The sequence below is a fragment of the Artibeus jamaicensis genome, unplaced genomic scaffold (assembly GCF_021234435.1).
Source record: "Artibeus jamaicensis isolate MK-2021 breed Jamaican fruit bat unplaced genomic scaffold, CSHL_Jam_final contig_490, whole genome shotgun sequence".
NCBI lineage: Eukaryota > Metazoa > Chordata > Mammalia > Chiroptera > Phyllostomidae > Artibeus > Artibeus jamaicensis.
The window spans coordinates 3,088,185-3,116,167 of NW_026521861.1; the positions used below are offsets into that span (position 1 = coordinate 3,088,185).

Consider the following 27,983-nt stretch of genomic DNA (forward strand, 5'->3'; position numbering starts at 1 on the left):
GGGGTGACTCGAGGGAAAAGGGGGTGGCTGAGAGGTCCAGGAGAGGTGGGCTCTGGTCCCGACTCTGCAGCAGTGACTTTGTGCCTGAAGTGCCTTCTGTCCCACCTAGAGGCTTGGCCTTTCTTTGCATACCTCAGGGTGGGTGTCCGATGACCCGAGGTCAGGGAGCATGTCTTACCCGTGAAGGGCTGTGTGACCCAGCTCACTACACAGGTAACTAAAACCTGGGGCTCTAGTGGGAGAAGGGAAGGTCTTTGCAAGGATGACATCAGCTTGTGTACCGAGGACGTCTGTACCTGGGTGTCCAATAAATACCGTGGGGACTGGGAGCAGGGAAGCTTCCCCAGGCCCACCTTGGGCAGTCGGTGGCCCCGCTTCCTTTGCTCTCCTCCAGGCCCCTACTCAGATTACATCAAGTACATGTTCAGATAACTCTTTAGAGGAAGTTTCCGTGTAACATTCAAATTATTTTTCTTATTTATTCACTCTTCTTTTCACAGAGAACACCCAGCTGGGACATAGATAGAAAGCTATAACTGACCAGTGTAGGCATTCCTGAGCCTGGAAAAGGAAAGAGATACTAGCAAGTGCAGGCCTGAGAAATCCTAACTGGGAGGCTGCTGGGCTGGGGGAATGAGGGCAGGAGACACCCCGTTGTTTACTGTGAATATTGCGTTCCCTGCTCCGTTAGCAGTAGTGTTAGTACTAGTATCCAAGGCTATTTATAAAGGTCCACCAGCTCTCTGCGTCTTCACGCTGCGGGAGGCATTCATTTACAAAAGATCACCTCATTGCCGAGAGAAAACCACCACCTGGTGAAACATGAAATGCAGCGTTAAAAGTGGAAGGAGATGATAGACAGACCAGCGTCCACACTGGCCCTGGGTGTCATGGGGCGGTGGGAGCCACTGAAGGTCTCAGAGTTGCTTTTATGGATGGGTCAGGATGACCAGTAATGATGGCAGCGTGGTTGTCGGGGGGAACTAGGACTTTGGAGACACACTGGAGACACTGAGGAGGTGCACCTGGAAGTGCACCTGGAAGTGCACCTGGAAGCGCACCTGGGAGCGCTGGTTGGCGAATGGAGGGGCGCCAAGGGAGAGGGATGAGTCCAGGATGGTGCCCAGGTGGCTGGGAGGGTGGTGGTTCCATCGGGGCCCCAAGCAGGAGAGGCGGTTGGAGGGGAAGATGGTGGGTTGAGTTTTGGGAAGTGTTAGAGGGGCAGCTGAGACACCCTGGGAGAGAGGTTGGGTGGCGAGTCATCAGAAGAGTATAAGGAGAACCGAGGAAGAGCAGGGAGCGGAGAGGCCAAGGGAGGCCACGAGAGGGGTTAGCGCTGTGGTTCTCAGACCTTAATGGCCCCGGGGGTTGCTGGAAGCTTGTAAAAATGCAGGTTCTTGGGCCCACCCCTCGATACCCTGGTTTTAGTAAATCTGGGTGTAAGTTCTTGGGATTTGCGTTTTTTAAAAAAACAATTTCAGGTGATACTGGTGTGAGGGGTCCATGGGCCACCCCCTTGTGAAGTGCTTACACCTGAGGGGCAGTCAGATCTGGGTTTCAATCTTGATTCTTGGGTCTTGAACCTGGGCCAGTCCCTCGGTCTCCCGGTCCTCAGTGCCTTTATCAGTAAGTAGGCACACTAGTCCCCCTGGCAGGGCCATCGTGCGCATCAGGTGAGGTCATGGCCGTAGGTCCTGCAGCTCAGGACCTGCTCTGTAGTAAGAGCTCAGTAAACGGTAGGTGTTTCTTGTTCGTTATCAAAAGTTTGCAGATGCTGAGCGATGGCACAGGGCAGGCTGCTGATCACACAGATGGGTCAGCTTAATGGGGTGCTCACCTGCCCAGCGCCTGGCCCCGGCCGCACGGGCCCCATGCTTCCATCTCCGAGGTGTCTTATCTGAGTTGTTAGAACTGGGGGCTCCTGGCTTGTCTGATCAAGTCCACAAAAACTCAGGAATCGAATCGGAAGTCAGTTTACTCTTCTGTGTGAGAGCCGCACAGTGAGGAGGTCTGGACAGAGTGTTGGCTGTCGGTACCTTGTCCCTGTGCAAGAGGCTGCTCCAGTGCTGGAAGAACCTGGTATCTGGCAGGGAGCTGGGGACTCAGTCTGAGGGCTTACTGCCTTCTGAACCGGCCCAGGCCACTTCAGCAACAGGGAGCTGCCTGCCAGGTGGCCAACACTTGGGCCAGCCCAGCAGGGCACCATCTCCCTGGCTGTGCTCCCATAAGCCTCAGCGTCACCCCTTCCTCTCTGATCCCTTGGCATCCAATGAACACATCTTTTCTTTAGGTTTTTTAATACCACCAGTTGGGTCTTTGTTAAGTCCCAGCAGGTCTGGGGCTGTTTCATTTCTTGAGGGTAACTTTGTTGCTTTGATCCATGAAAGCTGATATCAGATTAAATTTGGGGAAGGCTTATTGCCAGGTGCCACGGGGGGGACCTTACTGTGGCCCCCTCCCCACCAACTGCCTACACAGCTTTCCCAGAAGGAGGGAGTGATTTAAGTCAATGATGGCCCCTCCATATGCAGAAATACTTTCAATATTATGAGTATTAAAATACTTCCAATACTTTGACAAAAATGTCTACCATATTTTAAGAGAAAAAAGCAAATTGTATGATATGCATAGTGTGCATAGTATGATCCTGTTTGTGTTCAGAATCTTATATTTTTTCTTTCTCCCTCTTCCCCTCCCCTCCCCTCCCCTCCATCTAATATTTATTCAGTGCCTACTAAGCACCAGACACTTTTCTAGGCACTAGGATGAAGCAGCGAACACATACCTGGTCTCGTGGAGTTAACATTCTTATGAGAGACAGACTTAGGGAAAAAAAAAAGGCGCCATATGGGATGTCAGATGGTGATAATTGCTATGAAGAGAAGTAAATCATGGGTGTGGCAGGGTTAGGGATTATGGGTGCGGGGGCGGGGGTGTCAATGGATGTTTACATTTTTAAATAGGCTGGCCAGAGAAGGCCCGAGAGCATTTGAAAATGATGCAGAGACTTGGAGAGCAGCTGTTTGTTCCGGGGCCTGACGCCTGGGTGTCCATCGGCACATGTGCTCATCACGCCTCCTCCTTTGCTTTGTCTGTGCAGACACAGACACGGACAGGGCTGGAGTGGCTGCCCACTAGCAGTGGCCGGCAGCTACCTCTGCAGAATAGGCTGGGGATGGAGTGGGATGGGGAGGTGGGAAGCTTGTATGTTTTACTCCATACTAGTTGGTACTATTTTTTAGGATTAAAAAAAGAAGCTTGTATTGCTTTTATATTTAAACTTTAAAAATGAACTTTTGGCGCTGGCTGGTGTGGCTCAGTGGATTGAGCGCTGGCCTGCAAACCAAAGGGTTGCCAGTTTGATTCCCAGTCAGGGCACATGCCTGGGTTGCAGTCCAGGTCCCCAGTTGGGGCACCCAGGTCCCCGTGTGAGAGGCAGCCACACATTCATGTTTCTCTCCCTCTCTTTCTCCTTCCTTTTTCCTCCAACAATAAATAAAATCTTTAAAACAAATGAACTTTTCTATCCCTGCCCCTCCCCAGAGAGGGGGTGGTCTGCAGAGTCAAGTCCTCCTTTGACAGAGGAAGGAGTGAGGTCCTTGGTATGGAAGAGCTGGTGGTTGTACCTGACTTAGTAAAGGTTCAATTCCTGTTCCGTCCTGTTGATTCTTCTCCTCGGTGCCCAGGACAGGACTAGGTAGCCAAAAGTGAATAATAAAAATGGGTGGAGCTCCAACAAACCCTGGACTCACTTGCCTTACTGGGAGCCCCTGGGTGTCAGTTCCGGGGCCGCACCTCCTGTGCCTCTGGGGGCTGTTTGGGTTGGGTTTTGGAACTCCTTAAGCACTGATCTAGAAGACCCCAAGTTCCCCTTCAGCCTGTCTGTGGTTTTGGACCTCCTGTCTCAGAAATCACACTGCATCCTCCTCATTTTTGGGTCATCAATTTAAAACATGGCTGCCAATGGCAGCAGATGCTTCTAGAACAGTTTATGGCTTCAATTATTATACAAGTAACATGCCCTTTGCCCGACATCTCCTCATCCTCCCCACCCCTCGGCCTCTGGCAACTGCTCTTCCCCTCTCTGCTTGTGTGAGCTTCACCTTTTTACATTTCACAGATAGGGGGGGATCATGCTGGATCTGTGTTTTTCTGGCTGGTTATACCCAGTCTAATGTTCTTTAGGTTCATCCATGTTGTCCCAAATGGCAGGGTTTCCTTCTCTTTTTAAGGTCCAGTGATACTCCATTGTGTGTGTGAGCTACATTGTCTTTAGCCATTCATCTGTAGGTGGACACTTAGGTTGTTTCCATATCTTGGCTCTTGTGAATAATGCTGCAGTGAACATAGGATGCAGGTATCTCTTTAAGGCAGTGATTTCATTTGTTTTAGCTACATGCTCTGAAGTGGGATTGCTGGATCGTATGGCAGTTGCATTCTTCATCTCTGAGGAACCGCCCTGCTGTTTTCCACAGCGGCTGCACCAACGGATATTCCCACCACCAGTGCGTCCAGGTGGTCCCCTTCCTCCACACCCTCGCCAGCACCTGTCTCTTGCCTTTTTGATGATAGATACTCGACACATGTGAACCAATATCTCGCTGTGGTTTTGATTTGCATTTTCTTGATGATTAATGGTATTTGACACATTGGCATAGTCTTGTTGGCCATTTGTATGTCTTCTTTGGAAAAATGTCTATTCAGGTCCTTTGCCCGTTTAAAAAATTGAGTTGTTATTATTTGCTGTTGAGTTGTTTAAGTTTCTTATACATTTTGGGTATTAACCCCTATCAGATGCATGGTTTGCAGATATTTTCTCCCGTTCCACAGGCTGTCTCTTTAGTCTAGTGCTTGCTGCCTTTGCTGGGCAGCAGTTTTCAGTTGGATGCAATCACATGTGTCCATTTTTGCTTCTGTTGCCTGTGCTTTTGGGTTCACATCCAGAAAAATAATTGTCAAGACCGATATCAAGCGTTTTCCTTTTCTTTTCGCCTAGTAGTTTTACAGCGTCAGGTCTTCTGTTTGTCTGATCCATTTTGAGTTAAATCCTGTACACAGTGTGAGATAGGGGTCCAATTTCATAATTTTCCACATGGATGTGTTTTCCCGGTATCATTTCTCGAAGACACTATCCTTTGCCCGGCTCACGTTCTTAGTGCCGCTGTCGAAGATCAGTTGGCCGTAAATGCTTGGGTGTATTTCTGGGCTCTGCATTTTGTTCCATGGGCCTAGGTGTCTGTTCCTGTGCTGCTGCCTTACTCTGCTGATCAGTACAGCTTTGCTGGAGTCGGAAATCAGGCAGTGCAGTGCCTCTGGCTTCCACTCTTCCTCCAGATTGCTGTGGCTGTTCAGGGTCTCTTACAGACCATACAGATTTTGGAATTGTTTTTCTATTTCTGTGAAAAATGCCCTTGGAAGGGAGTGATAGGGAGTACATTAAATCTATAGTTTACTTTGGGTAGCACAAACATTTTAACAATATTAGTTCTGCCAATCCACAAATACAAGCTATCTTTCCATTTATTTGTGTCTTCTTCAATTTCTTTCATTGGCATTTTAGAGTTTTCACTGTACAGATCTTTCACCTGCCTGGTTGAATTCTCCCCTAAGTATTTTATTCTTTTTGATGACATTGTAAACAGGATTGTTCTCTTAAGTTCTTTTTTGGATAGCATTTCTCAGTCGTCTTGCCTACATGTAATTTGACAGCATTTTGGGGGTTGCAGCCTTTAGTGACCCTTACAAAGCAGTCAGTTAAGGGTATTTTTATTTTTAGAATAATTTTGATAAAATAGACATAATGTACAATTTACGCTGTCACCCATTTTTAGGTGTGCAGTTTGAAGGCATTAGGTACAGTCTGTCCACATCATTGTGCAAACATCAGCCACCCTCCACCTCCAGAACCTTGTTTATTTTCCCAGACTGAAACTCCACACGCATTGAGCAGTAGCTCCTCATTCTCTTCCTTCCACCCTGGGCAGCCACCCTTCTGCTCTCTGTCTCCATGAATTTGAGTTCCTTACATGTCTCATGTGAAGGGGACCATACTGTGTTTGTCCTCCTGTGACTGGCTGTTTCACTTAGCATGATGTCCTTAAGGTTCATCTATGTGGTAGCCTGTGTCAGAACTTTCTTCCCTTTTTATTTTATTTTTTTAGATTTTACTTACTCATTTTGAGAGAGAGGGCAAGGGAAGGAGAAAGAGAGGGAGAGAAACATTGATGTACGAGAGATACATTGAAAGGTTGCCTCTCGCATGCCCCAGCTGGGGACCCTGGCCTGCAACCGAGACATGTGCGCTGACTGGGAACTGAACTGGTGACCTTTTGCTTTGTGGGACAACACCCAGTGGAGCCACACCAATCAGGACAGAATTTTCTTCCTTTTTAAAGTTGAATAACATTCCATTGTATGTGTATATCACATTTTGTTTATCCATTCATCTGTTGATGGACACTGGGTATTATTTCTACTTTTTGGCTGTTGTGAATAATGCTGCTATGAACCTAAGTGGACAAAGATCCATTGAGACCTTGCCTTCAATTTTTTTTGGTATATACCCTAAAGTGGAATTGTTGGATCACACAGTAATTCTGTTTTTAGTTTTTTGAAGAACAGATTCAACTCAGTTTTTACAGAAACAACCATTTCTTTTTCTATTCCTTCTTTTCATACCCACATTTAATGTTTTTAAGTAGCTTTATCAAAGTATAATTGACATACAATATACGGCACAGTTTATAGTGTACATTTAATGTGTTTTGATCTGTGTATGTATACATCTGTGAAATCATTAGCACCGTCAAGTTAGGGAACATCTACGTGACCCTCAACAATTTCCTTTTGCCTTCAGTAATCCCTCTTTTCTACTCCTACCCCTCCCAGTCCCCGCACCCAAATAACCACTGATCTGCTTTCTGCCACTGTGGGTCAGCTTGCGTCTTCAGAGTCCGTACAAATGCAGTCATGCAGAATGTACTCTCTTCCTCTGGCTTCTTCCACACAGTGGACTTATTCTGAGATTCTTCCAAGTTGTGCTGTGTATTAATGGTTCATTCCTTTTTATTGCTTAGTGGTGTTCTGTGATATAGATGTGTAATTTGTTTATCTCTTCACTTGTTGATGGACTTGTGGATTGTTTTCAGTTGTGCACTATTGCAGGTAAAGTTGCTAAGAACATTTGTGCACAAGTCTGTGGGTGGACATGGATTTCCTTTTCTTTTGGGTAAATGCTTCGAAGCTGGAATGAGTGGATCATATAGTAGGTACATGTTTAATTTTAAAGAAATTGCCTGTTTTAAATGGCTCTGCCATTTTACATTTTCAGTAGCAGAAAATGAGAGTTCTAATTCTCTACATTCTCACCAGTGCTTGGAATGGTCAGTCATTTTAATTTTGGCTATTTTAGTAGGTGTGTAGTGGCATCTCATGATGGTTTTGATGTGCATTTCCCTAACGACTAATGATATTGATCATTTTTTTATGTGCTTATTTTCCATCTGTGTATCTACTTTGGTGAAATGTCTATTGAAATTTTGGCTGATTAACTTTTCCCAGCTTTATTGAGAGATGATTGACATGTTACATTGTGCAAGTTTGCGAGGTGGGGTGTGTTGACGCGATGCATTTTATCTTGCACAGTGATTACTCCCATCCCCAGCTGTCCCCTCCATCCAGCCACACAGTTATCTTTTCTTTATTTACTGTGAGAACATTTGAGATCTGCTCTCTTGGCAACATCCATGTATATGATACAGTATTGTCAATGGTACTCACCGTGCTGTGCATTTGATCCCCAAATGTTTTAATCTCATGACCAGAAGTGTGCATAAGACACTGGCTTGGGCCGGTGTCGTCCCGTTTTCCCTGACTCCGAACCCTGGTAACCACCCCTCTACTCTGTGTCTCTGAGTTTGACTACTTTAGATTCCACATACAAGTGATACCATACGGTATTTGCCTTTCTCTGCCTGACTTATTTCACTCAGCATAACGCCTTCAATGTTCATCCACCTTGTTGCAAATGGCAGGATTTCCTCCTTTCTCATTGACTTGTGTTTTATCGGGTTGTTGGGTTTTTCTTTTTCTTTCTTTCTTTTCTTTCCCGAGTTTTGAGAGGTCTTTATACATTCTAGAATCTCTATTAGCTATGTGTTTTGCAGGCTTTCTCCCAGTCTGTGGCTTGTTTTTTTATTCTTTTAAAAGAGAATTTTTGATGTTCTATATGTAATAGTTAAATAAACTACATTGTTTCCTGGAACACCAACCAGTCACAAAGAAGTTAAGGGATAACTTGTCATGTGGAGCATACAGTTCAGCTGGAGGGAGCAGAAGGCTATGCCGGGGATACCAGGGAAGACCCCAGCAGCTCTGAAGCTTCTGTGTGCTGTGAGCATCGGTGACAATGTTTCTCAGAGGGAATGGAGCTTATCATTATGTCTGAGGCCCTGTTTTTATTTGAATTGGCAATGTGTCCAATGAAAAGACTACATATTCAGCTTCCCTTGCAGCTTGGTGTAGCCATGTGATGACATTCTGGCCATTGAGATGTAAAGTATTAACAGAATTGTTGGGCAGACTTCACATAAGCCTCCTTTAAAGAGGGGCAGCTGGCTGGCGTGAGTCCTCTGATTTTGGTTTTCCATGCTCCTCTTGCTTCCTGCCTGGAATGTGGACAGGTGGCTGGAGCTTCAGCTACCTTCTTGGATCATAAAGCAACCTCGAAGTGTCATGTGGAATGTGGAGTAGCAAGATAAAAGAAGCCTGGGTCCCTGGTGACTGCAGAGCTGCCTCAGTTTTATTGTGCGTGAGAGAAAACACCCTGTGTGTTTAAAAATCCATCTTATTTCTGGTGTCTGTTACTAGCAACCAAATGCAATTCCTGAAGGAATTTGGTTAATATGGCAATGGGTCAAGGAGAAGTCCGTTCTGCTACACATATAATGATATCATCGAGGTTATAGTGTTAGAATAGTTTTATTCCTGTTTTTCATACTTATCGGCATCATTACTATTGTCTTCTCCAACATCACAACCATCTTCAGCTTTATTGTCCTTCTGTTCACATTGTTACTATTGCGAATAATAATCATTTTCATTATTGTAACAGTCTTCGAGAGGATTCACTTCTTGTTGATGGAAGTTTGTGTGTAAAATCTATTTCTCTTATAAGATATTCCACCGGTGGGTAGAGGAAAGAGTGTCTGAGGGCGGCTTTGTCATTGTGGAACGTCTGTGGGAATGGGTGGAGTTGGCACTGAGGCTTCAGCGTTCATTGGGCAGAAGCCACGTCAGTCATTTCTGCCCTGAAAACAGCCAGCATCGCCCTGCATGGGGAAGCCGTTTGGGGATGTAAGGGAAACAGTAGGAAGGAATTGCCGTCTTGTGCTGGCGTTGGCCAGTGGGGCAGGTCCAAGTCAGCAGTGCCTGTAAAGAAAGGCAGAGGAAATTAAACTTGAGATGTCAGAAATAAATGATTGAAGGTTCCTGAGTCGGGAAGTAGCACCGTTTGTGTAGCAAGGCTTGGGGATGGGGTAGAGGGGACTCAGGATGGGAAGGCCACTTCAGAGGCTCTCATGACAGTCCAGGCGCGAGGTGACGAAGGTCATGTGTCAGGTGGGTCACGTGTAAAGCAGTTAAGTAGTTAAAAGGAGATGGACCATAGATAACAGATGGATAGATAATTAAATTACTTGAGGAAATGCCCATATGAGGAAAAATGGAGAGGAAGCCGAGAGGCTGGGTGAGCCATCGACCTCAATGCCAGTGTGACCCTGAGGGAGGGAGGGAGGCGGGGAGGGAAGGAAGGAGATTTGGTGGAACCTTTTAGACTGCAGGGCAATTCTAAGGCAAGTTAGGTGAGGCCTCTGGGAAGCCCCCAAGCCCAAGCCACCGTTGCTGGTCAGAGGAGTCTCACGTGCCCCAGGAGCAGGCTGCCTTCACATCCTTCCCTCCCCACTCGGTCCTTGGTGGGAAGCAGCTGTGGGGAGTGGGGCGCTGGAGCGAGCACTGAATGGGCCAAGATCTGCAGCCCTGGGGGGTCCCACGCAGCTATGCTCCCCGGGGTGGAAGACCTAAGGGGAGGAGGGTGACTGCCACCATCTCAGGGCTGTCGTTGCAGGTAACAAATGCTGGGGACCTGGAGGAGCTGCACCATCTCAGATCGCAGGAGGTCCAGGGACGGGGGGCACTTCAAGGCTGGGAGAGTCAGGGCTCTGAGGTGGGACCAATAGGATGGGGCACTTCCCAGCGCCGTGCGCCACCACCTATGGGTTGGCTTCTGGACTGGTGGTGACATGGAATCACAGCTGGACACAACAATATCGAAAGGAAGAATGGCCTCTCTCTTGGGCTTTTTTCTCAGAACAAGAAAAGCTTTCCCAGAGGCGTCTCTGCAGATTTGCCACTATGCTCCACTGGCCAGAAATGGGTCACATGGCCATTGTTGACCCAATCACTGGCCAGAGGAATGGAATCTTTGTGATTGGCTCCTATCGGAGGATGGCAGCCCTGGCCACACGTTAGAACCACCTGAAGAGCCTTTAGAAGCACCCGTGCCTGCCCGCCTCCCCTCCCCTGAGTTTCTGTATTAATTGGCCTAGAGGGGGGCTGGGCATCTGCAGTTTTACAACCTTCTTGATGCTAATGCACAGTCAAGGTAGAGAACCATGATCATCTGAGAGTAGAACAGATGCCGGGGAGTCGGCCACATGCCCCTTACTGTTACTTACTAGTTTTGTGTGGTGTTGGCAAGTCACTTCGCCCCTTTGAGCCTTGGTTTTCTCATCTGTAAATGGGGGCTGGCAGTAGCTCCCTCTGGCAGTTCCTGGGAAGACGGACTGAACACTTGATGCTTGTAGACTTTGCAGACCCTCGGTCACTGACGCCTGAAGGAGAGCTGCTCGTCCTCTTCCTTCAGTTTGGAAGGAAACTTTAGCTTCTGTGTTGCCAGGAGCAGCCAGGGTAGAGATTTCTCCTGAGCACAGCTTTCTGCCATTAAAAGGAAAAACGAAAGAGAAGGGACAATGACAGGCGAGGAAGCCACAGGCCCTTTTCCTCTCGGATGATGTGGGTTTGGGTGTGCTGCTGTGAATGGTTTCCGTAGACCAGTGGGAGGGGCTTTCCCCCTGCTGCCTTAAAGCAGGAGAGGCTGGGAGGGAGTCTGGTACATGTTCCCAGCATCTCTGCCTTGGCATCCCCCAGTGGGCTGGTGGGGGCTGGCGATGCTGTCCCACTGACTCTGGGGAAATGGCCAGATAGGGCAGTAGTTCCTCCATGTTCCGGGACACACCTGGCTACTTGACTTCTCGGCCGTTTCTACCTGAGCGAGCATTGCTGGTGCTGCCAACAGTACTGAGGGAACAAGGAGAGCCACCCAGGAGGCTGTCAGGTCATGGGTGAGGTGGCCTATTGCCTTTGGGTACCACTGGGTCCACAGGGACCTGGGGCATCATGGCTGGGTGGGTTCCCTCAGGTCTGAGGCCCGGAGTCTGGAGAAGGGGCAGATGCAGACCAAGTAAAGACCACCCCCATCAGCTCCGGCCCCTCTTCCTCCCACCTCCTCTCCTTTTCATGCTTTCCTCATAAAATATGCTTTGAACACAACCCAGTACCCACCATGATGGCTGCTGGGGCTCCGGAGCTAAAGAGACACCTGTCCGCCCTCAGGCTGCTCCCAGAATGGGACAAGGACACTTATCATCCCCGCAGGGCTGGGGCAGCACAGAGGGCTGGACGTGCCTTGGAGAAGGACGGGCTGATTGGCCCTAGGCATTGGCAGGACCTCAGAAAGATGCTTCCAAGCTGAGCAGTGAAGGTGAGGTGGGGGTTTTTAGGTGACCAGTGTGGCAGGGGGCATCCAGGTAGAGGAACAGTGTTCAAAGAGACATGGACATATGCGACGTGGCCATGTCCCAGGACACACGTGGTTCATGAGCATGGAGTGTCGGTACTTGGGGTGGGAGGTGAGGCCAGACACACCGGCTAAGGCCAGTTCACAGAAGACCTTGGTTGCTCCCCAGAGGAGGGTGGGGTTTGGCCACTGTGGGGCAGTGACCCAGCCGGATCTGTCAGGCAAACAGGTCATCCTGGCAGCCCTGAGGAAGGGGGAGGGGAGGCTGAAGCCTGTTGCCAGAGCCGTCCAGACCAGGATGATGCCCGTGGCTGAACTGTGCTTGAAGCCAGGGGACAGATTGGAGAACACGGTGGCTGCTCAGGAGGGGGAATCCAGGCTGACCCCAGACTTCTGGCCTGGCCGGTAGCACGGAAGGCAGAGACCAGGTCATGGGACCTTGGGGCGAGGCCCACGTTGGGCGGGGTCAGGAAGAGGACTGAGAAGCAGTGACACCCAGCTCAGAGTGCGCCGGCCCATCCTTGGTTTTCCACCAGAACTTGGTGGAACGGGTGAGAAGGAGGGGCTGCTGCTTCACACGGTGCAGGGGTTCTTGGTTGCCTCTCCCCCAGTGATTCCCCTCCACATCCCCCGTCCAGGGAGCTCCTGGTTCAGAGCTAGAGGCGTGTGTGAGTCTGGTGTCTGCATTTTACAGATGCGGGAACTGAGGCCTACGAGGAAAACGACTTGCCCAGGGTCGTACAGCCAATTACGGAGGTGGGGTCGGGACTAGCAACAATAGGTCAATGTAGCAAAGGCTGATGTAGCCCACCTGCCTTAACTGGTGCTGAGAATGGAGCTCTCCTCTGGGCTGGAGAAGTAAATTCGTTTGGGCAGGGCTGAGGTTGGGGTGGGGCATTTGTTTTAGACAGGGAGGGGGTGCCCAGGGGGAAATTTCTGCTCCTATTTGCCTGTCCCTGTTCTCACACAGCTTCACAAACCCACTTCCTGGAGCCATGACCCCCTCCCCCTGCCCAACCTGGGGAGGGAGGAACCTGTGCCGACGTTAAAGAAACAGCTGCCCTTCCTGAGTCTCCCCAACCCACACAGGTCTTCCTACATCTTGGTCCAGTTTGACCGTGGGTGCAGGACCTGCCTGGATCCCAGGAGTCCTGATTCCAGGGAAGGCTTCGTCCTCTTGACATTGATACTGGAGAGTCTACCCTGTGCTTTGCTGGGGTCTCTGGTAGCTTGCCTGACCCTGGGCTCCAGCAGCTGGAGTGAGAAGGGAAGGGGGCTAATCGTCCTGAGGGGTGTGGCCTTGTTGGGGAGGAGCCTGAGTGAGCTACGTCCTGGACAGACAGACGTGAAGGTGGGAACAGTGGATGACCATTCCAACTGTGGGGAGGAACATGGGTTTTCTGTCACTGCAGTCACCCTGTGGTGGCTGCCCTTCTTGGGCTGTCTTTTGGGCAGGGGGACCACAGTCCCAAAGCCACCTGTAGCCAGCCACACCCGAGTTCTGGCTCCAGAGGGAGAGGAGGCTGCCACTGAGCCAGCCACATGCTCCTGGTCCCCAGGCCTTGGGGACTAAGAGCCCCTGTTTGTGGGGCTTCCTGGTGACCCAGCATGCAATTGTCTGGGGTTGGGGTCAGGGGCTCAGCCTGGGCCCGGGGCTGGAGGTGTAGTGACAGGCAGGGCACAGAGTTACCCCAGCAGCTCAGTGGTCACAAAAGCCACCGGCCTCTCCAGAGAGGCCCTGAATGGCCCCCAGTACTCTCAGGTGCCTCTGTGCCTGGGGCTCCCGCCCTCGGCTCTGCAGCCACCAGTGTCACTGTGCTGCAGGTCCAGGCCCTGGAGCGGTGGGCACAGAGCTGGTGGGCACAAGGCTGGCACAGTTCGGTGGCTGGGTCTCAGGCCGCCACTCACCTTTGCTCTGTGAGAAGCTCAGCTGTGCTCCTGTCTCAGAGCCACGATGAGCACCCCTCCTAAAAAGGACCCGCCATCCTTTTTCTCTCTCCATAGCGTTTGCAGGTTTGTGTCTGGGGGCCTCTGGTAGCTGGCTCCTCGCTGTATTATTCCTGCCTACCCTTTGGCCACGTGTGTAGTGTAAAGCTCCGGCTCCCAGAGCTCAGATGACGCTCAGGCCTCGGTATCGAGTTCTGGACGGTGTCTCATCAACAGCCCAACCTCAGACCTGGCACTTGCTACGCCTCCGGCACTGAGCGCGTCCCATCCCCCAGCAGACCAACCCCACGTTTCCGAAGAGGAGACAGACACCTACTCAGGCTTAGAACTGGGATTTGAACCCAGGCCTGTGACTCCGGAGTCCGCTCTTAACCGCCCCCTAGGCAGCGCCTTGTGTAGGCACACTCTGAAGGTGGCAATGTGTAGGAGACTGTGTCGCCGGATCATGGGGGTGCCCCGGCCCTAGAGCCTGGCCCTACAGGGAAGGGCACCCTCACTGTCTTCTGTCCCCCAGGCCCAGTGTCTGAGCCCAGGTTTTGGAGTGAGAGGCCCAGCGGTGGGTGGGCAGGAGGCCAGGCCAGGGAGCAGAGGTGGGAGCCAAGTCAGGTGGCCCCATGCTCTACCGTCCTTCAGTAAACCAGACCTGGGGTGGGAAGGCGGCAGGAGGGTCATGGAAGCTGACTCCTCAGAGGTGGGAGGGTGGGCTGAAGTGAGGCAGGGCTCTCAGCCTCGGGGAGGTTTCTGCTGGCTGGGGTCTGGGCAGCAGAAGAGGTGAGCACCAAGAGTCCTGGCCAGGCCTTCTGAAGGGGTGCGTGGAGGGGGGGGAGGGAGAGATGGATGGGGTTGGGTGAGGGTGGCAGGGAGGGATTTAACCTGTTCTCAGCTGCCAGCTTTCTTCATAATCCAGCCTGCCCAGCAGGATCAGTCAGCTGTGTTTACTTGTCTCCGATGGACGACGGACAAGGCTCCAGTCCTGCTCCAGGACATGTGTCCTGTCTGTCCCCTGCATCACCTTGGGTCTCCTCATCTCTCTACCTTACCTGCCCCATAAATATCTCATTGTCCACCCTGCCTGACCCTCCTCAGCAAGGTTATAATTTAGGTCATTTATCACTTGTGACTATTAAGACAAGAGCTGGCTTCAAGTTTAAAGTTCAGCCTACCCCCCAAAAAACAGAGCACTAACCAGGTGACAAGGGGTGATGTTTAATATGCTTCCTTAGAAGAATCCACTGTTGCCCAGCGCCCTGGAATGGCATTTGCATGTAAGGCACACGTGATAACACATGCAAAGCCTAGAACAGTGCAGCCGGTGCAAGATAAGTATTGCTGAGCAAATGTGCAGCCTGATGACGAGACAGGCACTATCGCTTGGAGCTGGTCCTCTCTCTCCTTTCCTTGGTGCAACGTTTGTGCTTAGTGGTGTTCTCATAACCGGGATCCCAAGTCAGTCCTCTCTGGGGTGGGGCCAGTGATCTTAGCCCTGGTAGGTTCTGTCCTGTTTCCTGGGTTCTCTGAGTCTCTGGACAACAATGTCAGCAGCAATAGTTATTATTATTGTTGAACCAAGCCCCGGGCCTCAGCGAAGCTCAGTGGCTTGCCCTATCGTGTGACATCGTAGAGCTCGCCTCTCTGACCTCAGGACCAGAGCTCCACCAGGGTGGGGTGGGCACATCCGTCCACCCTTCCTGGCCAGAGACACAGATCTTATCACAGGCAAATGTTTGCTTCCAGATGGGGGCTCTGTGGGTGCGGGCTCCATCTGGCACACACTGTCCTGGGGATGGAAACCTGCTTTCTTCCTTGTTCTGTCCTTTCTGCCTGGTGTGAATGGTGACCCCTGTGTTGTCCGGGCTGGCCAGGGGGAGCCTGAGGCCCCAACCTGGCGAGCAGGAGTGGGTATGCTTGTGTCTAGGAGGGTCTGAGAATGGGCTGCCTGGCATATGGGGCCCACGGCCTGGGAGGGGCGCCCAACTCCAGGCTGCTTTCTCAGATTCCCTTTCAGTCCCCTCCCCCGCCTCTACACCTGTTGTATCCTGTCATCCCGGGAGGCTGGCAGCTGTCACTGCTGGGGCTCCTGTCCCAGCCCCAGAGGACGCCCCGTGGGCTCCTCGGCTCCGGTGGCCCTGCAGCAGGCAGCGCAGGCTCCGTCCCTCTGTGATCGCGTCCTCGTCTCCATGTGCGTGTGTCTCTCTTCCAGACTCCAGGCAGCATGACAGGAAGCTCTGGAAGGGTGGGCTCCCCGCCCCCCAATCTCCAGTCTAACAGGGCAGGGACAATGGCCCTGGCAGGCCAGCCTTAAGCCCCACATGCCAGGTGACTCATCAGCTCAATCAAATCCGCCCTTGTTCTTGATGAGAAAGACTTGGCCTCAGCCAGGAGCTCTGTCCCGGCTCGGCTCCCGCAGCAGGGCCACCTCCCGTCCCCTCCCCTCCCCGACTTTCCTGTATGGACTGCTCCAGATGCCAGGCCCCTCTGCCCACCTATAAAGAGAAGTTGTCCCCTCCCCTTCCGGCCTTGTCTTCCATGCCTTTTGGTGCCCTGACCTGTATGTCATGATCAGCGCCAGATGACATCAATGAGTTGGAGTCCTCCTTGTCCTCTACCCACTGTGTGACCACGGGAAAATCTACAATGGACTAGGCCTCCTCACTATACCTGTAAAATGGGTACATTGCTTCTTGGCCTGCCTGGAGGTTGTGGCTGGACCCAATGCTCTCTCTCTCTCTCTCTCTTTTTGTTTGAGGGTGACAAAAAGTTTATTCTGTATTTCTCACAGTGTCTGGTAGAGGATAAAACTAGAGAGAGGGCCTGGTTTGGAGGTGATGGGGAGGGCACCAGGGTGGGCTGCCTGGGGGCTCCAGGGGTCGGGGGGGCAGGCAGCCGGTCTCCTGAGGGGTGAGGTAGGCTGCTCCCTTCAGCCAGCCAAGGCAGAGAAAGGGCAGAGAGTGGGAGCAGGGCCTGGTCAGGAGCAGAAGAGCTCGCCTTGCACGGTCTGTCCCCAAGGGCACAGGGCCCCTTACTGCCAGCGCCATAGGAGTGACACGGCGCATCTCAGACGGGTCCCGTGCCGAGTCAGTGTCCACAGCAGCCTTGATCCCCGTGGGCGTCTCCTAGTAAGGGAGTCCGTTTGGAAGGCCAGAAAACCATCCTTAGTGTGCAGTGGGGCAGCCTGCTGGCAAACGGGCAGGTGGAGAAGAGCATCCGTACATCAGCTCGAACTCCTCTTCCCCAGGGATTCCCCGCTTGCTTCTGACGGTGTGGACAGTCCTTTGCAGGACACAGACTGCGAGCCTTGCTCCGGGACCACCCACCCTTCGCAGGCCCAGTTTTCCGCCCCAGCTCCCTCTGGCCAGGCCCCCGCGCTCCCCTGAGGCTCCTTTCCCCTGGAGACCTGGTGTCTCTAGTTCCGATGGTTTCTGTTGTCCAGTGAACTTGTCTCGTGTTCCGCTCTGCAGTTGCTGCATCTGCCCTGACCGAGTTCTAAGACGGTAGGCTCGTTCTGGGGCTGCGGGTGCTGAGCCTTTGGGGGCATGGGTGAGAAAGGACTCGGTGAGGAGACAGTGGGGCTGGGGAGCCCACCATGGAGACCAAGTTAGCCCCCAGGAGGGAGAGGGGTTGGTAGACAGGAGGGAGCAGGAGTAGGAGAAGCCTGGTGGTGTGAGGGTTTGGGGAGCTGAATGGGTTCAGAGAGCCAAGGGCGCAGAGGCTCCCTGGATGGGGCCAGAGAGCAGGCGCAGCTGGGAGGGGTAGCCAGAAAGGGAGGGTTCCTCTGAAGGCTGGCAAGGTTTTGGTCCACCCAAGTGCTCCCCAGGGGCCTACCCAGCCCTGCTTTCTGCCCATGGGCTGTGAGGTGCGATAGTTTCCCCTCCGCCTCACTCACAGACGGTCTGCTTTCGGCAAGGTGTCCAGGGCGCACTGCCTGTTAGTGGGCAGGAAGCGCAGTCCTATGCCCGTCCGCGGTGTCCCCTCCCTGCATTCACGCTCCACCCCTGGGATGCCACCCTCTGTGCCCTGGAAAACCCCTAGGCTCTGCCTTTACCTAGAACCCTTCTGGTTCCTGTAAAACAAGATCCATTACCCCTTGTCTTCTTCCTCCCAAGCGAGAAGTTCCCTGCCCTTTGGCCTTTTCTTTCTAAAGTGTACGTTTTAGGGTCAGACAGGTCTGGGGTCGAACTCCGGCTTGTGTTGCCTTCACTGAACCTCTCTGAGCCCCAGTTCCGTAGCCTGCAGCGTGGGTGTGACTATACCCCTGCACGGATGCTGTGGGGTTGGGTGCGATTCTGTGTGTGAAACAGCACGGTGCCGGGCGCACGGTTGTGTTCCGTAAATGGTCGCGCTCACGGCTTCTCCCGATTTGCTTGTAGAGTCTCCATTCTCCTTTCACATCCTTTCCCTCCTCTCCCGTCCCCTTTCATGGGCTTTCATCCTTCTCCTTTTCTACAGAGCAGAGCACTGAAATGGTTCAGCCAGCGCCAAAGGAACCTCCTGCCTTGATCCCAGCGTGGCTCCTGCTTGGCTTCTGAAGGGTGGAAGTTGGGTTTTGCCCACCAGTAGGCCGAGAGTTGGCATTCCGTGCAAACGGAAGGAATGAGTGAATGAACGAATGAGTGAATGAGGGAATGATGCAGGTCAGCGGTGCTCTCCCCTTTTTAGTAACAGAACTCTTTGGCCAAATGAAGTTTGATGAGATTCCTCAATAAAGCAGAGAAGGGGCGCAGGGTCGGCTGCCACAGCACCTGTAGAGGCCTGGACACTACTCTGGGGGGTGAAGAGGGGACCCTCTGACACAGGACATTTCCACTTCCTCTTTAAGTTGGGGAAGTGGCTGATGGCACACAGGACCTAAGGGCGTCTGCCGGTCAAGGCCTGTGGACGGTGGTGTGAAGGCCCAGGGGCTGCGCAGGCTGCTCTACTCCAGTCTCGCTCCAGTGGCCACAGTCAGGCTGCCGCCCGCCTGAAGGAGATGGGGGTGAGCTGAGCCCTCACCCTGCCTCCGTCCCTGCTCGGTTACTTCTCTCAGCCCTGTTTCTGGAAAATTCGGTGTCGTCAGTTCCATCCGTGAGGTATTTTCTGAGCACCTGCCCTGTGCAGGCATGATGCTGGGCCCAAGGAGAGCGTGGGCAGGTCAGGCGCAGGCCCAACCCACTGGATGCCGCTGCTCTCTCCCCTGGTGTCTTTTGCCTCCTCCCATGCATTCCCCACTCCAGATGGCATGGCGACCTTTCAGAAGTGCAGTCTGGTCTTGTTGCCTTCCTGCCGAAACCTGTCAGGGGCTCCCTGTTGCTCTCAGAGAAAAGGCCAAGTTCTTCACCCTGCCCTTTGCAGCCCGCCCGCTGTGTCTCCAACCCACCTTGGCTGGCCACCTGAGCGTTTCCCCAGGATCCGCTGCATCCCTGCTGCAGCCATAGCAACCTGGCTTCCCAGAGGTTTGGGGTTTGCCCCAGCTACAGGGCCTTTGCACGTACTGTGCTCACTCTCTGGAGCACTGTCCCCTCAATCCGCCTGCATACACGCAGACATGCCTGCTTCTACCACTGCTTTCGGGGAAGCTGACACCGAGTCCCCCAGACCTCACTCCTGTGTTTCCAAATGCTGTTCCAGGACCACGCTGGTGTTCCTCAGGGAGGCTCCTTTACGAGTGTCTGTTTCCCTCCGGACTCTGAGTCCACGAGAGCAGGGCCTGTGGTTGGTCATCACTCCATCCCCAGTGTGTAGCTTAGTGACTGGCACGTGCTAGGTGCTCAAAACTGTTGGTCAGCTTGAATTGTCGAGAGGTACCGGGAGAAGCATAGCTCGGGCTCAGAGGAGAGACAGGCTCCGAGAAGGGGGACTTGCCCTATGTCCGAGGCCCTGGGGAGGCTTCCCGGAAGAGGTGTGACCAGCGCTGAGGGGTTGGGAAGACCAGGTTGGCCCCTGGAGGGGGTGGCAGGACAGGGCCCAGCCAGGTGCATTAAAAGGCAGGCGGGGGGGGGGGGTTGACTCTGCTGCTTCAGTAACAGCCTCCAGAGCAGGCTCTTTTGCCTCCGTTTCCTCATCTATAGGATGGGTATAAAATGCAACCTATGTCTTAGGGTTAATGAGGACTGAATGAGTTAACATGTGCAGTGCACATAGCTCAGCCACTCCCAGTGCCCAGGTCGCTGAGTTCCATCTGATAGGGGCAGCCCCCATCCTTCTTGTAGCTTCTTCCGCACCTTCCACCCTCCGCATCCTGACCCTTCCTCCTTCCATGGTTCTTTCCCTGGGAACCCAGGTCCTGAAGTCTGAGGACAGAGGCTGGGGCTGGCTAGGGCCTGGGCAGAGGTAGCTGTCCTGTGTTGCTGAGAGAGGACCCTGTCCTGCAGAGAGCTGGGGACTCTCTCCTGATATTGGCCCACGGACCTGGGCTTGAGTCCTGCCTCTGCCTCTGACCTGCTGGTAAACCTCAGGTTGGTTCCTGAGCCTCTCAGAGCCCCCAGTTTCTCTTCTGTAAAATGGACGGACCAGCGGTCCCTGCAGCCGGAGTGTAAATTAGGTCGTGCATGTGGTGCCTGGTGTGCAGTGAGTGCTCAGGGCACGGCGCCCACTGCTTTGACTGTGCCTGGGCCCCCGTGTGCCTGCCTAGAGCTGCTGGGGCCAGCCTTCCCACTGCCCTGAGTGTGGGGCGTCGGGACCCTCATCCCAAGATTTTTCCAGAGACTGTGTGATCTGTGGCAATGTGTGTGTGTGCTGAGTGTGTACATTTCAAGGTGTGTGTGTGTTGGGTGAGTGTGTGTCTGGCAGACAGCAGGTGGCAAAGTGTGCACAATGGTGAGTGCTGGTGAGTGCTCACGAGCCCATGTCGGTGTGCACACCTGTGACATGGCGTCGATGGGTCGTGTGGTCCGCACATGTGGGTGTGTGCTTGTGCATGTTTGTGATCAAGGGGGAAGTTTGGTGTGGGTGTGGAAGTGTGGGTCCTGGTGCCAGACTTCCTGCATTTGCATCCAGCCCTGCCACCTTCTAGGCAGGTCACCTCTTTATCTCAATGTTTTCATCTGTAAGATAATAATAATAATAATAATAATAATAATAATAATAATAATAATGGTACCTGTTGATAGTGACACTGATAGCAACCTCATCATTCAGTCTGTGGGGCCCGAAGGGGGTTATACTCCTAGAACACTTGCAGCAGAGCCTGGAAGAAGACAGAGGCAGGGTCAGCTTCTTGTTATTAAGCTCCACTAGCCAGACTGTAAGCCCCTTGCAGGCAGGGGCCATGTCTGTTTGCCCACCAGGGCATCACTGCATCCCCAGATATTTGCACATGGTAGGTGTGCAATGACATGCCAACAGCTGAAGGCCTCAGTAAATGGTGAGGTTGTGTGTGGGGGGGTGAGGTGTGTGATGGGGAGTGTGCGTGCGTGTGTGTGTGCGCGCTCAGGCCAGGGCATCTCCAGCGCTTTCTGGAGCTGGCTATTTCAGGAAGCCTCCAGTCTCCTCCTCCTTATGTAAATAAACATGACAGATCCCATTGCCTGTACCAGCGCTGGGAGGCGGGGGAGGCTCTGGGAGTGGTTGGAAGCTGAGAGGCAGCGGTGAGCGGTGAGCGGGCCACCGGGGTGTGTGTGCCTGTGTGGCCAGGCGCTGCCTGCTGTCTGCAGGAGGGAGCGCAGGAGGGGCAGGCTCAGCCCTGCCATGCGGGCTGCCAACAGCAGGGGAGGAGGGGGGGCAGAAGGAGGGGAACCGGCAGCCAGGGCGGCTTGGTGACGAGGCCTGCTAGCCAGACGGAGGTGGCCGTGCTGCCCGCTGCCTGTGATGGGGGGACAGATCACCCGGAGCACCCTCCACGGTAAGGCCCCAGCTGATGCCAGGGACCGTGCCCACCCCCAGCCTGCCTGGGGGCCACCTGGGGAGGCCGGGCCTGAGAGGCACTGGGGCTTGAAGGTACCGTCATCCTCCTGCCTCTTTGCTCCTTGGGGGTCTCCTCTGGGTGGCAGAAACTGGGGTGTTGGGAAGAACAGGCAGAGGAGGGCTTTCCCTGGCAACCAGCAGAAAGTCAAGCAGCCGAGTCTCCCCACAAAGTGTCCTTGTCCTCTTATCTCCCCAGGTGCTGACAAGCCCCCAGGTGGGGTGTGAGGTCCGGGATGTCCATACCCCCCTTTCCCAGGACCAGGGCCAAGTGGTTTGACAGCTGGGGGGACCTGTTTGTGGGCCTTGGGATGTGCTGAGTTCCGTGAAGGATCTGTGGAAGGATGTGTGGGCACACGCAAGTGTGCATGAGTGCACACGCGTGCCTTTGCTCATAAGAGTGCCTGCATGTGCCTTTGCTCATAAGTGTGCATTGGGGGTATCTGTGGGTGTGTATGCCTGGGCCAGCTGGTGCCTAAACACATGGGTGTGCAAGTCACAGTTGCCCACAGTGTGTGTTTTGCTGGGGAGGTCGGGGGACTTTTGACTCTGCGGTTCATGTCCATGGTCAGACAGAAAAGACTGGCAAGCGGGTGAAGGGGTGACAGGGGAGTGCGGGTTGGCTCCCTATTCACAGGGCTCCTGTGTGCTCAACTCCTGTCCCCTCGCCTGGCCTGAGCACTGGGCTCTGGGGAGTGACATGGCTGCTGTGGCACCATACCCAGGACCTGGGGTTCCTGTAGAGCTGCCTGGTGCCGGGACAGGGAGGGCTGACCTTGGGGACTTCCTGGGCCCACCTCCCTCCTCGGACAGGGCACTAGGGGATGGGGCAGCCTCCATCTGCTGAGTCCTGTGATGCGGAGGCACCAGCAAAGGCCCAGGAAGGAAGGAAGGAGTGGGAAGCCGTGGCCAGGATTGGTGGCCAGGTGGCTTCCCTCCTCTAGGCTCTGGATTTCGAGAGAGTAATTTCTAATTAGAAAAGAAAAAGTCAGGGAAGGAGACATGGGAAAAGCAAATCATTGGCTCTCCTAAAAGGAAATGAATTTTGTCCTGGGCTTGGAGCACTAAGTGACAGATGGAAGGCCCTGCAAGACACATAATCCGGAGCCAGCCAGAGCCAATGCCAGTGGCCTGGGCCTTGGCCTGAGACTTGGACTGGCTGACCTAGCCCTGGCCCTGCCTGTCCGTGGGGCGGGGGCTCCTCTCAGCCCCATTGGCCCCAGCGGGGCCTGTTGGCACAAGGTCTGAGGCAGACCGGCATTTTCCACTGGAGTCAGACGTGGGCAAGCCCGTGGCCTGGGAAGGACTGAGAGGCCCTCAGAACAGGCTCAGGATGCAGCACACTGTCCTCCAGCTGCCTTGGAGCACAGGCTTCAGAGGGGAGCGGGGACCCCAAGACCCCCCCTCCAGGTAGCATTTGGCCATCAAGAGCTCATGCACTGAAGTAGGTAGACATGTTGTAGTGAAGGCAGGTGTCTCCCTGAGCCTCGATTTTTCCTTTTGTCAATGAGGTTGACCGTAGTGCCCTCCTCCTGGGACAGCTCGGAGTATTACATGGACGATATGAGGACCTAACTTGGGTCCAAAGGGCTTGGAAAGGTGTTCTGAGGCCAGGGTCACCTTCCTTCCCTCTCACCCCGGGGACAGAATAGCTTAAGCATGTTGAGGACTCTAGGAGCTGGGCCATCCAGTCTGGATGGCCTTTGGCAAGTACTAATGGCCCACCTGCTTTGGCCTCCACCTCCTTGCCAGGACCACTGTCCCCAGTCTGGGTCCCTGCTAAGCTGGCCCTGGCCCTGCCTCAGCTGCCATCAACACGAGTAGGAGACAGCAGTTGGGGCTTGTGGAGAAGGGGTTTGCCTGTGCCCACACCTGCATGCATGTCCTCACATGTCCCCCCCAGGCCCACATGCACCCATATATGTGCATGTCCCAGTGGCTCCGGTGTCACTTCCTTCTGGGAGGTGAGCTGGGGGAGTGGGGGATGCAGGGGACCGGTCCCTTCTTGGGGCTCTCCGCCCACAGCCTGCCTGCTGGGGACATGGCGGGGCCGTTTTTGGTTGTTTCCTCCCTGTGGGCCTCAGGATTTGGTTCCCTTCAGCGGAACATTTTGGGTCGCTGGGCTACAGTGCGAGGTGAGGGGGAGGTGACAGAGAGCGACCCCATGCGGTGTCTGTGTGCGTGTGGAGGGCTGCAGACGCGCCTGGCTGTCTGTGTGTCTGGTGTCTGCAGGTCACGTGTCTGTGTTTTAGGCCTCTCTGTGTGATGTGTATTTATCTGTGTAGTCTGGAGGGGTTGAGGGTTGTCCTGTCCGAGTTTCCACGTGTGAGCAGCCTCCTTTGTGGGACTCTGCCTGCGACATGTCCTTGTCACTCCGTAGATGTCAGGGAGTCGTGTGGGTGTGTGTGGTGGGGCTGCTGCTCAGGAGCCGGGCCGCCCCATGGGGCCAGCCTGGCAGGGGACCCATGGGAGAAATTAATTCCCATTTAGAAAACGGTTTTGGCACTTACACACTTGATTTCTTTCACTGGGCAGATTCCCAGAGCTCCCCCATCTCGAGGGCAGCTGGGGGGTTCGGGGAGGCAGCTACGGTACTAGGAGGGCTCCCCTCCCCTCCTTTTCCTTCCCCTTCCTCCTTTCCCCCTCCGACGCTCCCCCCAGGGAAGGAAGTGGCCGGCGGCTGAGGGGTTGATGTGATGAGTGGACGATGTACCGATGCACCCAGACGTACGTCACCCCCAGGTTGGTCTCTGGGCAAACAGACCCTGGGGTGCAGGGACCCGAGTAATTGGTCCCCATGCTGTCCTGTCACAGAGGGGGCTGCTGTGACCTGGAAGGAAGTTCAGAGGGGAAGCCGGGCCTTGCCCTTCTGCAGCTGACTCCCTGCCTCTCCTCGGGTTCCTTAACCCTCAGACCGGCAGCAGGGGAGAGGGCGTCAGGTGGACTTGGGAGACCTGGGATTAGCACGGCAGGAGCTGCCCGTCTCCTGGCAGCAGCCCTGGAGGCTGCGGCCACAGTGGGCCCGGCAGGTGTGTCTGTGAACATACACACACACTTGTACCACCCCCACTTGTGCTTGTGGGAGGGCAGGGGTCAGGCAGCTCCATCTCTGTATTCTCTCAACCCAGCAAGTGCTGGGTACACAGTGGGCACCAGCAGTGGTGCGGTCAGTGGGGCAGAGGCAGAGGGTGAGGTAGAGGCCCTGGGCCTCTGGACCACACGGCAGCTGGAGCTGCAGGTGGCCTGCAGAGGCAGATGAGATGGAGCCATCAGGAGCACTTCAGAAGACGTGAGGCCTGAGACCAGGCAAGGTTGGAGAGGAGGGGGCAGGTGGGCTGGCGTTCGCCGTGAGAGTTTGCATCCTGTTCCAGGCTTACTGGGCGGTTCCTTCATCTGAGTCTCAGCGCACTCTTTGGTGAATGGAGGGTGGTGAGGTTCACCCTGAAGGGCTGTAGGGAGGACTGGGCAAGCTGATGGGCGTAGGGGCAGCACAGTAAGTGCCCCGTGAACAGATGACCAGGCCTCTGTGACAGATGAACAGATGTCCAGGCCTCTGTGTGCTCGCGAGGGTGCACACGCCATGCACCTACTGGACTGCCATCAAGAGCCAGGACTCCTGTTTCTGCCTTGTCAGCCCGGGGGGCCCCCAGGACAGGATACTCCCTGGGTGCTTCTGTCTTCTGCTAGGCACACACACTGGCTGTGAGTGTGCGTACACCCGAGTGAGTTGGGTTTGTATAAGGGGCACTAAAGGTGATGTCAGCACGGTGTGTGCATTTATGTGACTGAGACACGCTCCCTGCCATTCTCTCAGGCCTGGCCTGGGTGGGGGCTTTGGGCAGGCTCTGTGAACTGACCCCGAAATAGTTCTCATCTGGAATCCCCTTCTGGAATCTTGGGGTCGGGTGGGAGAGTGGGAAGAGGAGGGCTGGTTCCCTCCCGGCACCGAGAATGGTGTGTTCGCACAGCTGGCTGCTGGAAATGTCCAAGACTGGGGTGTCCCAGAGGGAGTGAGAGCGGGCGGCCAGGAGGGTGCCCGTCCTGCCCCCTCCCTGCCTCGCGCCCTTGCTCACCGAGTCATCATGAATGACCTCAGTCTGCCCGGGAGCAGCAGGACCTGCTGTGCACACGGCCGGGCACTCCGGGGCGATGATGGGGTACCTAGATGGCCCTGTGCCTAGATGACAAGGGTCCCTGCACAGGGGCTGCAGAGGTCACGGACGGAAGAGGCATTGAATGTGCTGGCCAGCTAGCAGGGGCCCGGTAGTACATGTGCGCAGGGAGATAGACATGAGTCCAGAGCCAGCCCACCGCTGGCTCGCTGTGTGACCCTGGGCAGCTCATTACCTCTCTCAGCTTGTTTCCTTATCTATAAAATGGGACCAATTGATACTACATCACTGCATAACTTTTCCATTGCTGTGTAACAAATTACCCCAAAATGTAGTGGCCTAAAACAACATTTAATGGTCTCATAGCTTTGTGGTCAGGGGTCTTGACGTGTTTTAGGTGAGTGTCTCCAGCTTCCTGCCTCGTGAGGTTGCAGTCAAGTCGTTGGCCGGGCTGTGGTTCCTCACCTGAAGGCTTGCCTGGCCGGGGCCCATATCCAGGCTCACTCCCTGAGCAGTCGGCAGTCCTCCGTCCTTCCTGTGTGGTCCTTCCTGTGTGGGCTTCTGCTCGGGTCACCTTATGACGTGGGCCCTGGCTTCCCCAGACAGAGCAGCCCTGAGAGGCAAGAGAGAATAACCAAGATGGAGTCTGAAGGCGTCTTGTAACCCAGTCTTAGGAGTGATGCCGTTACTTCTGCTGCTTTCCATCTGTTAGAAGCTGGTTGCTAATCCTCTTAACACTCGAGGGAAGGGGATGAAAGAGGAAGGGCATGATTGCCTGGTGGTGAATGGGGAGGCCCTAGGGCCATCTTCAAGGCTGCTTCCCACAGATACCTTGCCTTTCAGGGACGGGGAGAGCGAGGTTGCACATGAACGGCATCTGGCACAGTGTCTGATACACAAGAAAAATATCACCCTCCCGCCTTTTTTCCTCCTTTCTCCCACAGGCAAGTGGGCAGCTATCGAAGGTTCTCGAGCAGGCGGGGCTGTCCTAGGCGTGTAGTGTGGGTCTTGGTGCTAGGCAGTGAAGGAAGCTGTCCCTTTCATCCTCTCCTCAGTTTCTCCACAGGACACCAGACAGGGAAAGGTACAGAGTGGGGGCTCCCCGGCCACTTGCCGATTGGTCAGTAGCTTGAAGAATCGACCAGTGGTGTTTCATTCGGCAGCTCTCGCTGAGCACCTGCTGAGTGCCCCGAGCCGGCACCTGGGAAAGAGCAGGAGAAGAGACAGAAGGGACAGTGGTCTCGTCCTCCAGAGGCTCACAGTCCACCAGGGAGCCAGGCAAGTAACCCCGAAGGCTTTTCTGGCCAGAGAGCGGCCCCGAAGAACACAGGCATGATCCGAGTGAGTCTTTCTCAGCTGTCCCCAGGATGGCACGTGACCTGGACCACCCTGGGTGTGGAGGTGTCAGCGCCTCATTGCTTTCAGGGGATGCCCTGGGACACCTGGGCCTAATTCTGTGGGGGACTCAGAGTTGAGAAAGGCTCCTTGGGTGTGGATGCTTTTTTAGGGGTGTGTGGGGTCCCTGGAGGTACATAGCAGGCTCTCTAACCTAGACTGGGGTTGGAGAGACTTCTGGGAGGAAGTGGGGTCCACCATCAAGGCCTGAAGGATGCATGAGAGAAAGGCATATGTGGGCGAGAAGGAGGGAGGCAACACTCCCAGCAGAAGTCATAGCAGCTCTACCTAATACCCGGAAACAAACACGGGGAGGCTGTCGTGGCCCAAGTGGAAGAACAGATCAAAACTCCAGAAAAAGAACTAAACAAAATGGAGATAAGCAATCTATCAGATGTAGAGTTCAAAACACTGGTTATAAGGATGGATGCTCAAGGAACTTAGTGAGGACCTCAACGGCATAAAAGATCCTGTTAGAAATAAAAGATACACTAATTGAAACAACAATTTACAAGGAAACAATAGTAGAGTAGATGAAACTGAGAATCAAATCAGTGATATGGAACATAAGGAAGTGAAAAACAACCAATCAGAACAACAATAAGAAAAAAGAATCCCCCCCAAAAAATGAGAGTAGTGTAAGCAGCCCCTGGGACAACTTCAAGCATTCCAACATTCACATCATAGGGGTGCCAGAAGGAAAAGAGAAGAAATTGGAAATCTGTTTGAAAAAATAAGGAAGAAAACTTCCTTATTTTGGTGAAGCAAATAGACATGCAAATCTTGAAAGCACAGTGAGT

General features: G+C 53.8%; 1 protein-coding gene across 2 annotated transcripts in view; it reads left to right on the forward strand.

Moving 5' to 3' along the window:
- NEURL1 (neuralized E3 ubiquitin protein ligase 1) overlaps positions 1 to 27,983 on the forward strand; it is a 75,311-nt gene that overhangs the window by 20,781 nt on the left and 26,547 nt on the right. The window contains exon 1 of one of the 2 annotated variants that reach the window (XM_053668392.1): positions 21,522 to 21,617. The exons of the other annotated variant lie outside the window; for it this stretch is intronic. Coding sequence (XP_053524367.1) covers positions 21,584 to 21,617 — 34 coding nt within the window. The 5' untranslated portion in view covers positions 21,522 to 21,583. Of the gene's footprint in view, positions 1 to 21,521; positions 21,618 to 27,983 lie in introns of those variants that run through there. 2 annotated transcript variants of the gene reach the window in all.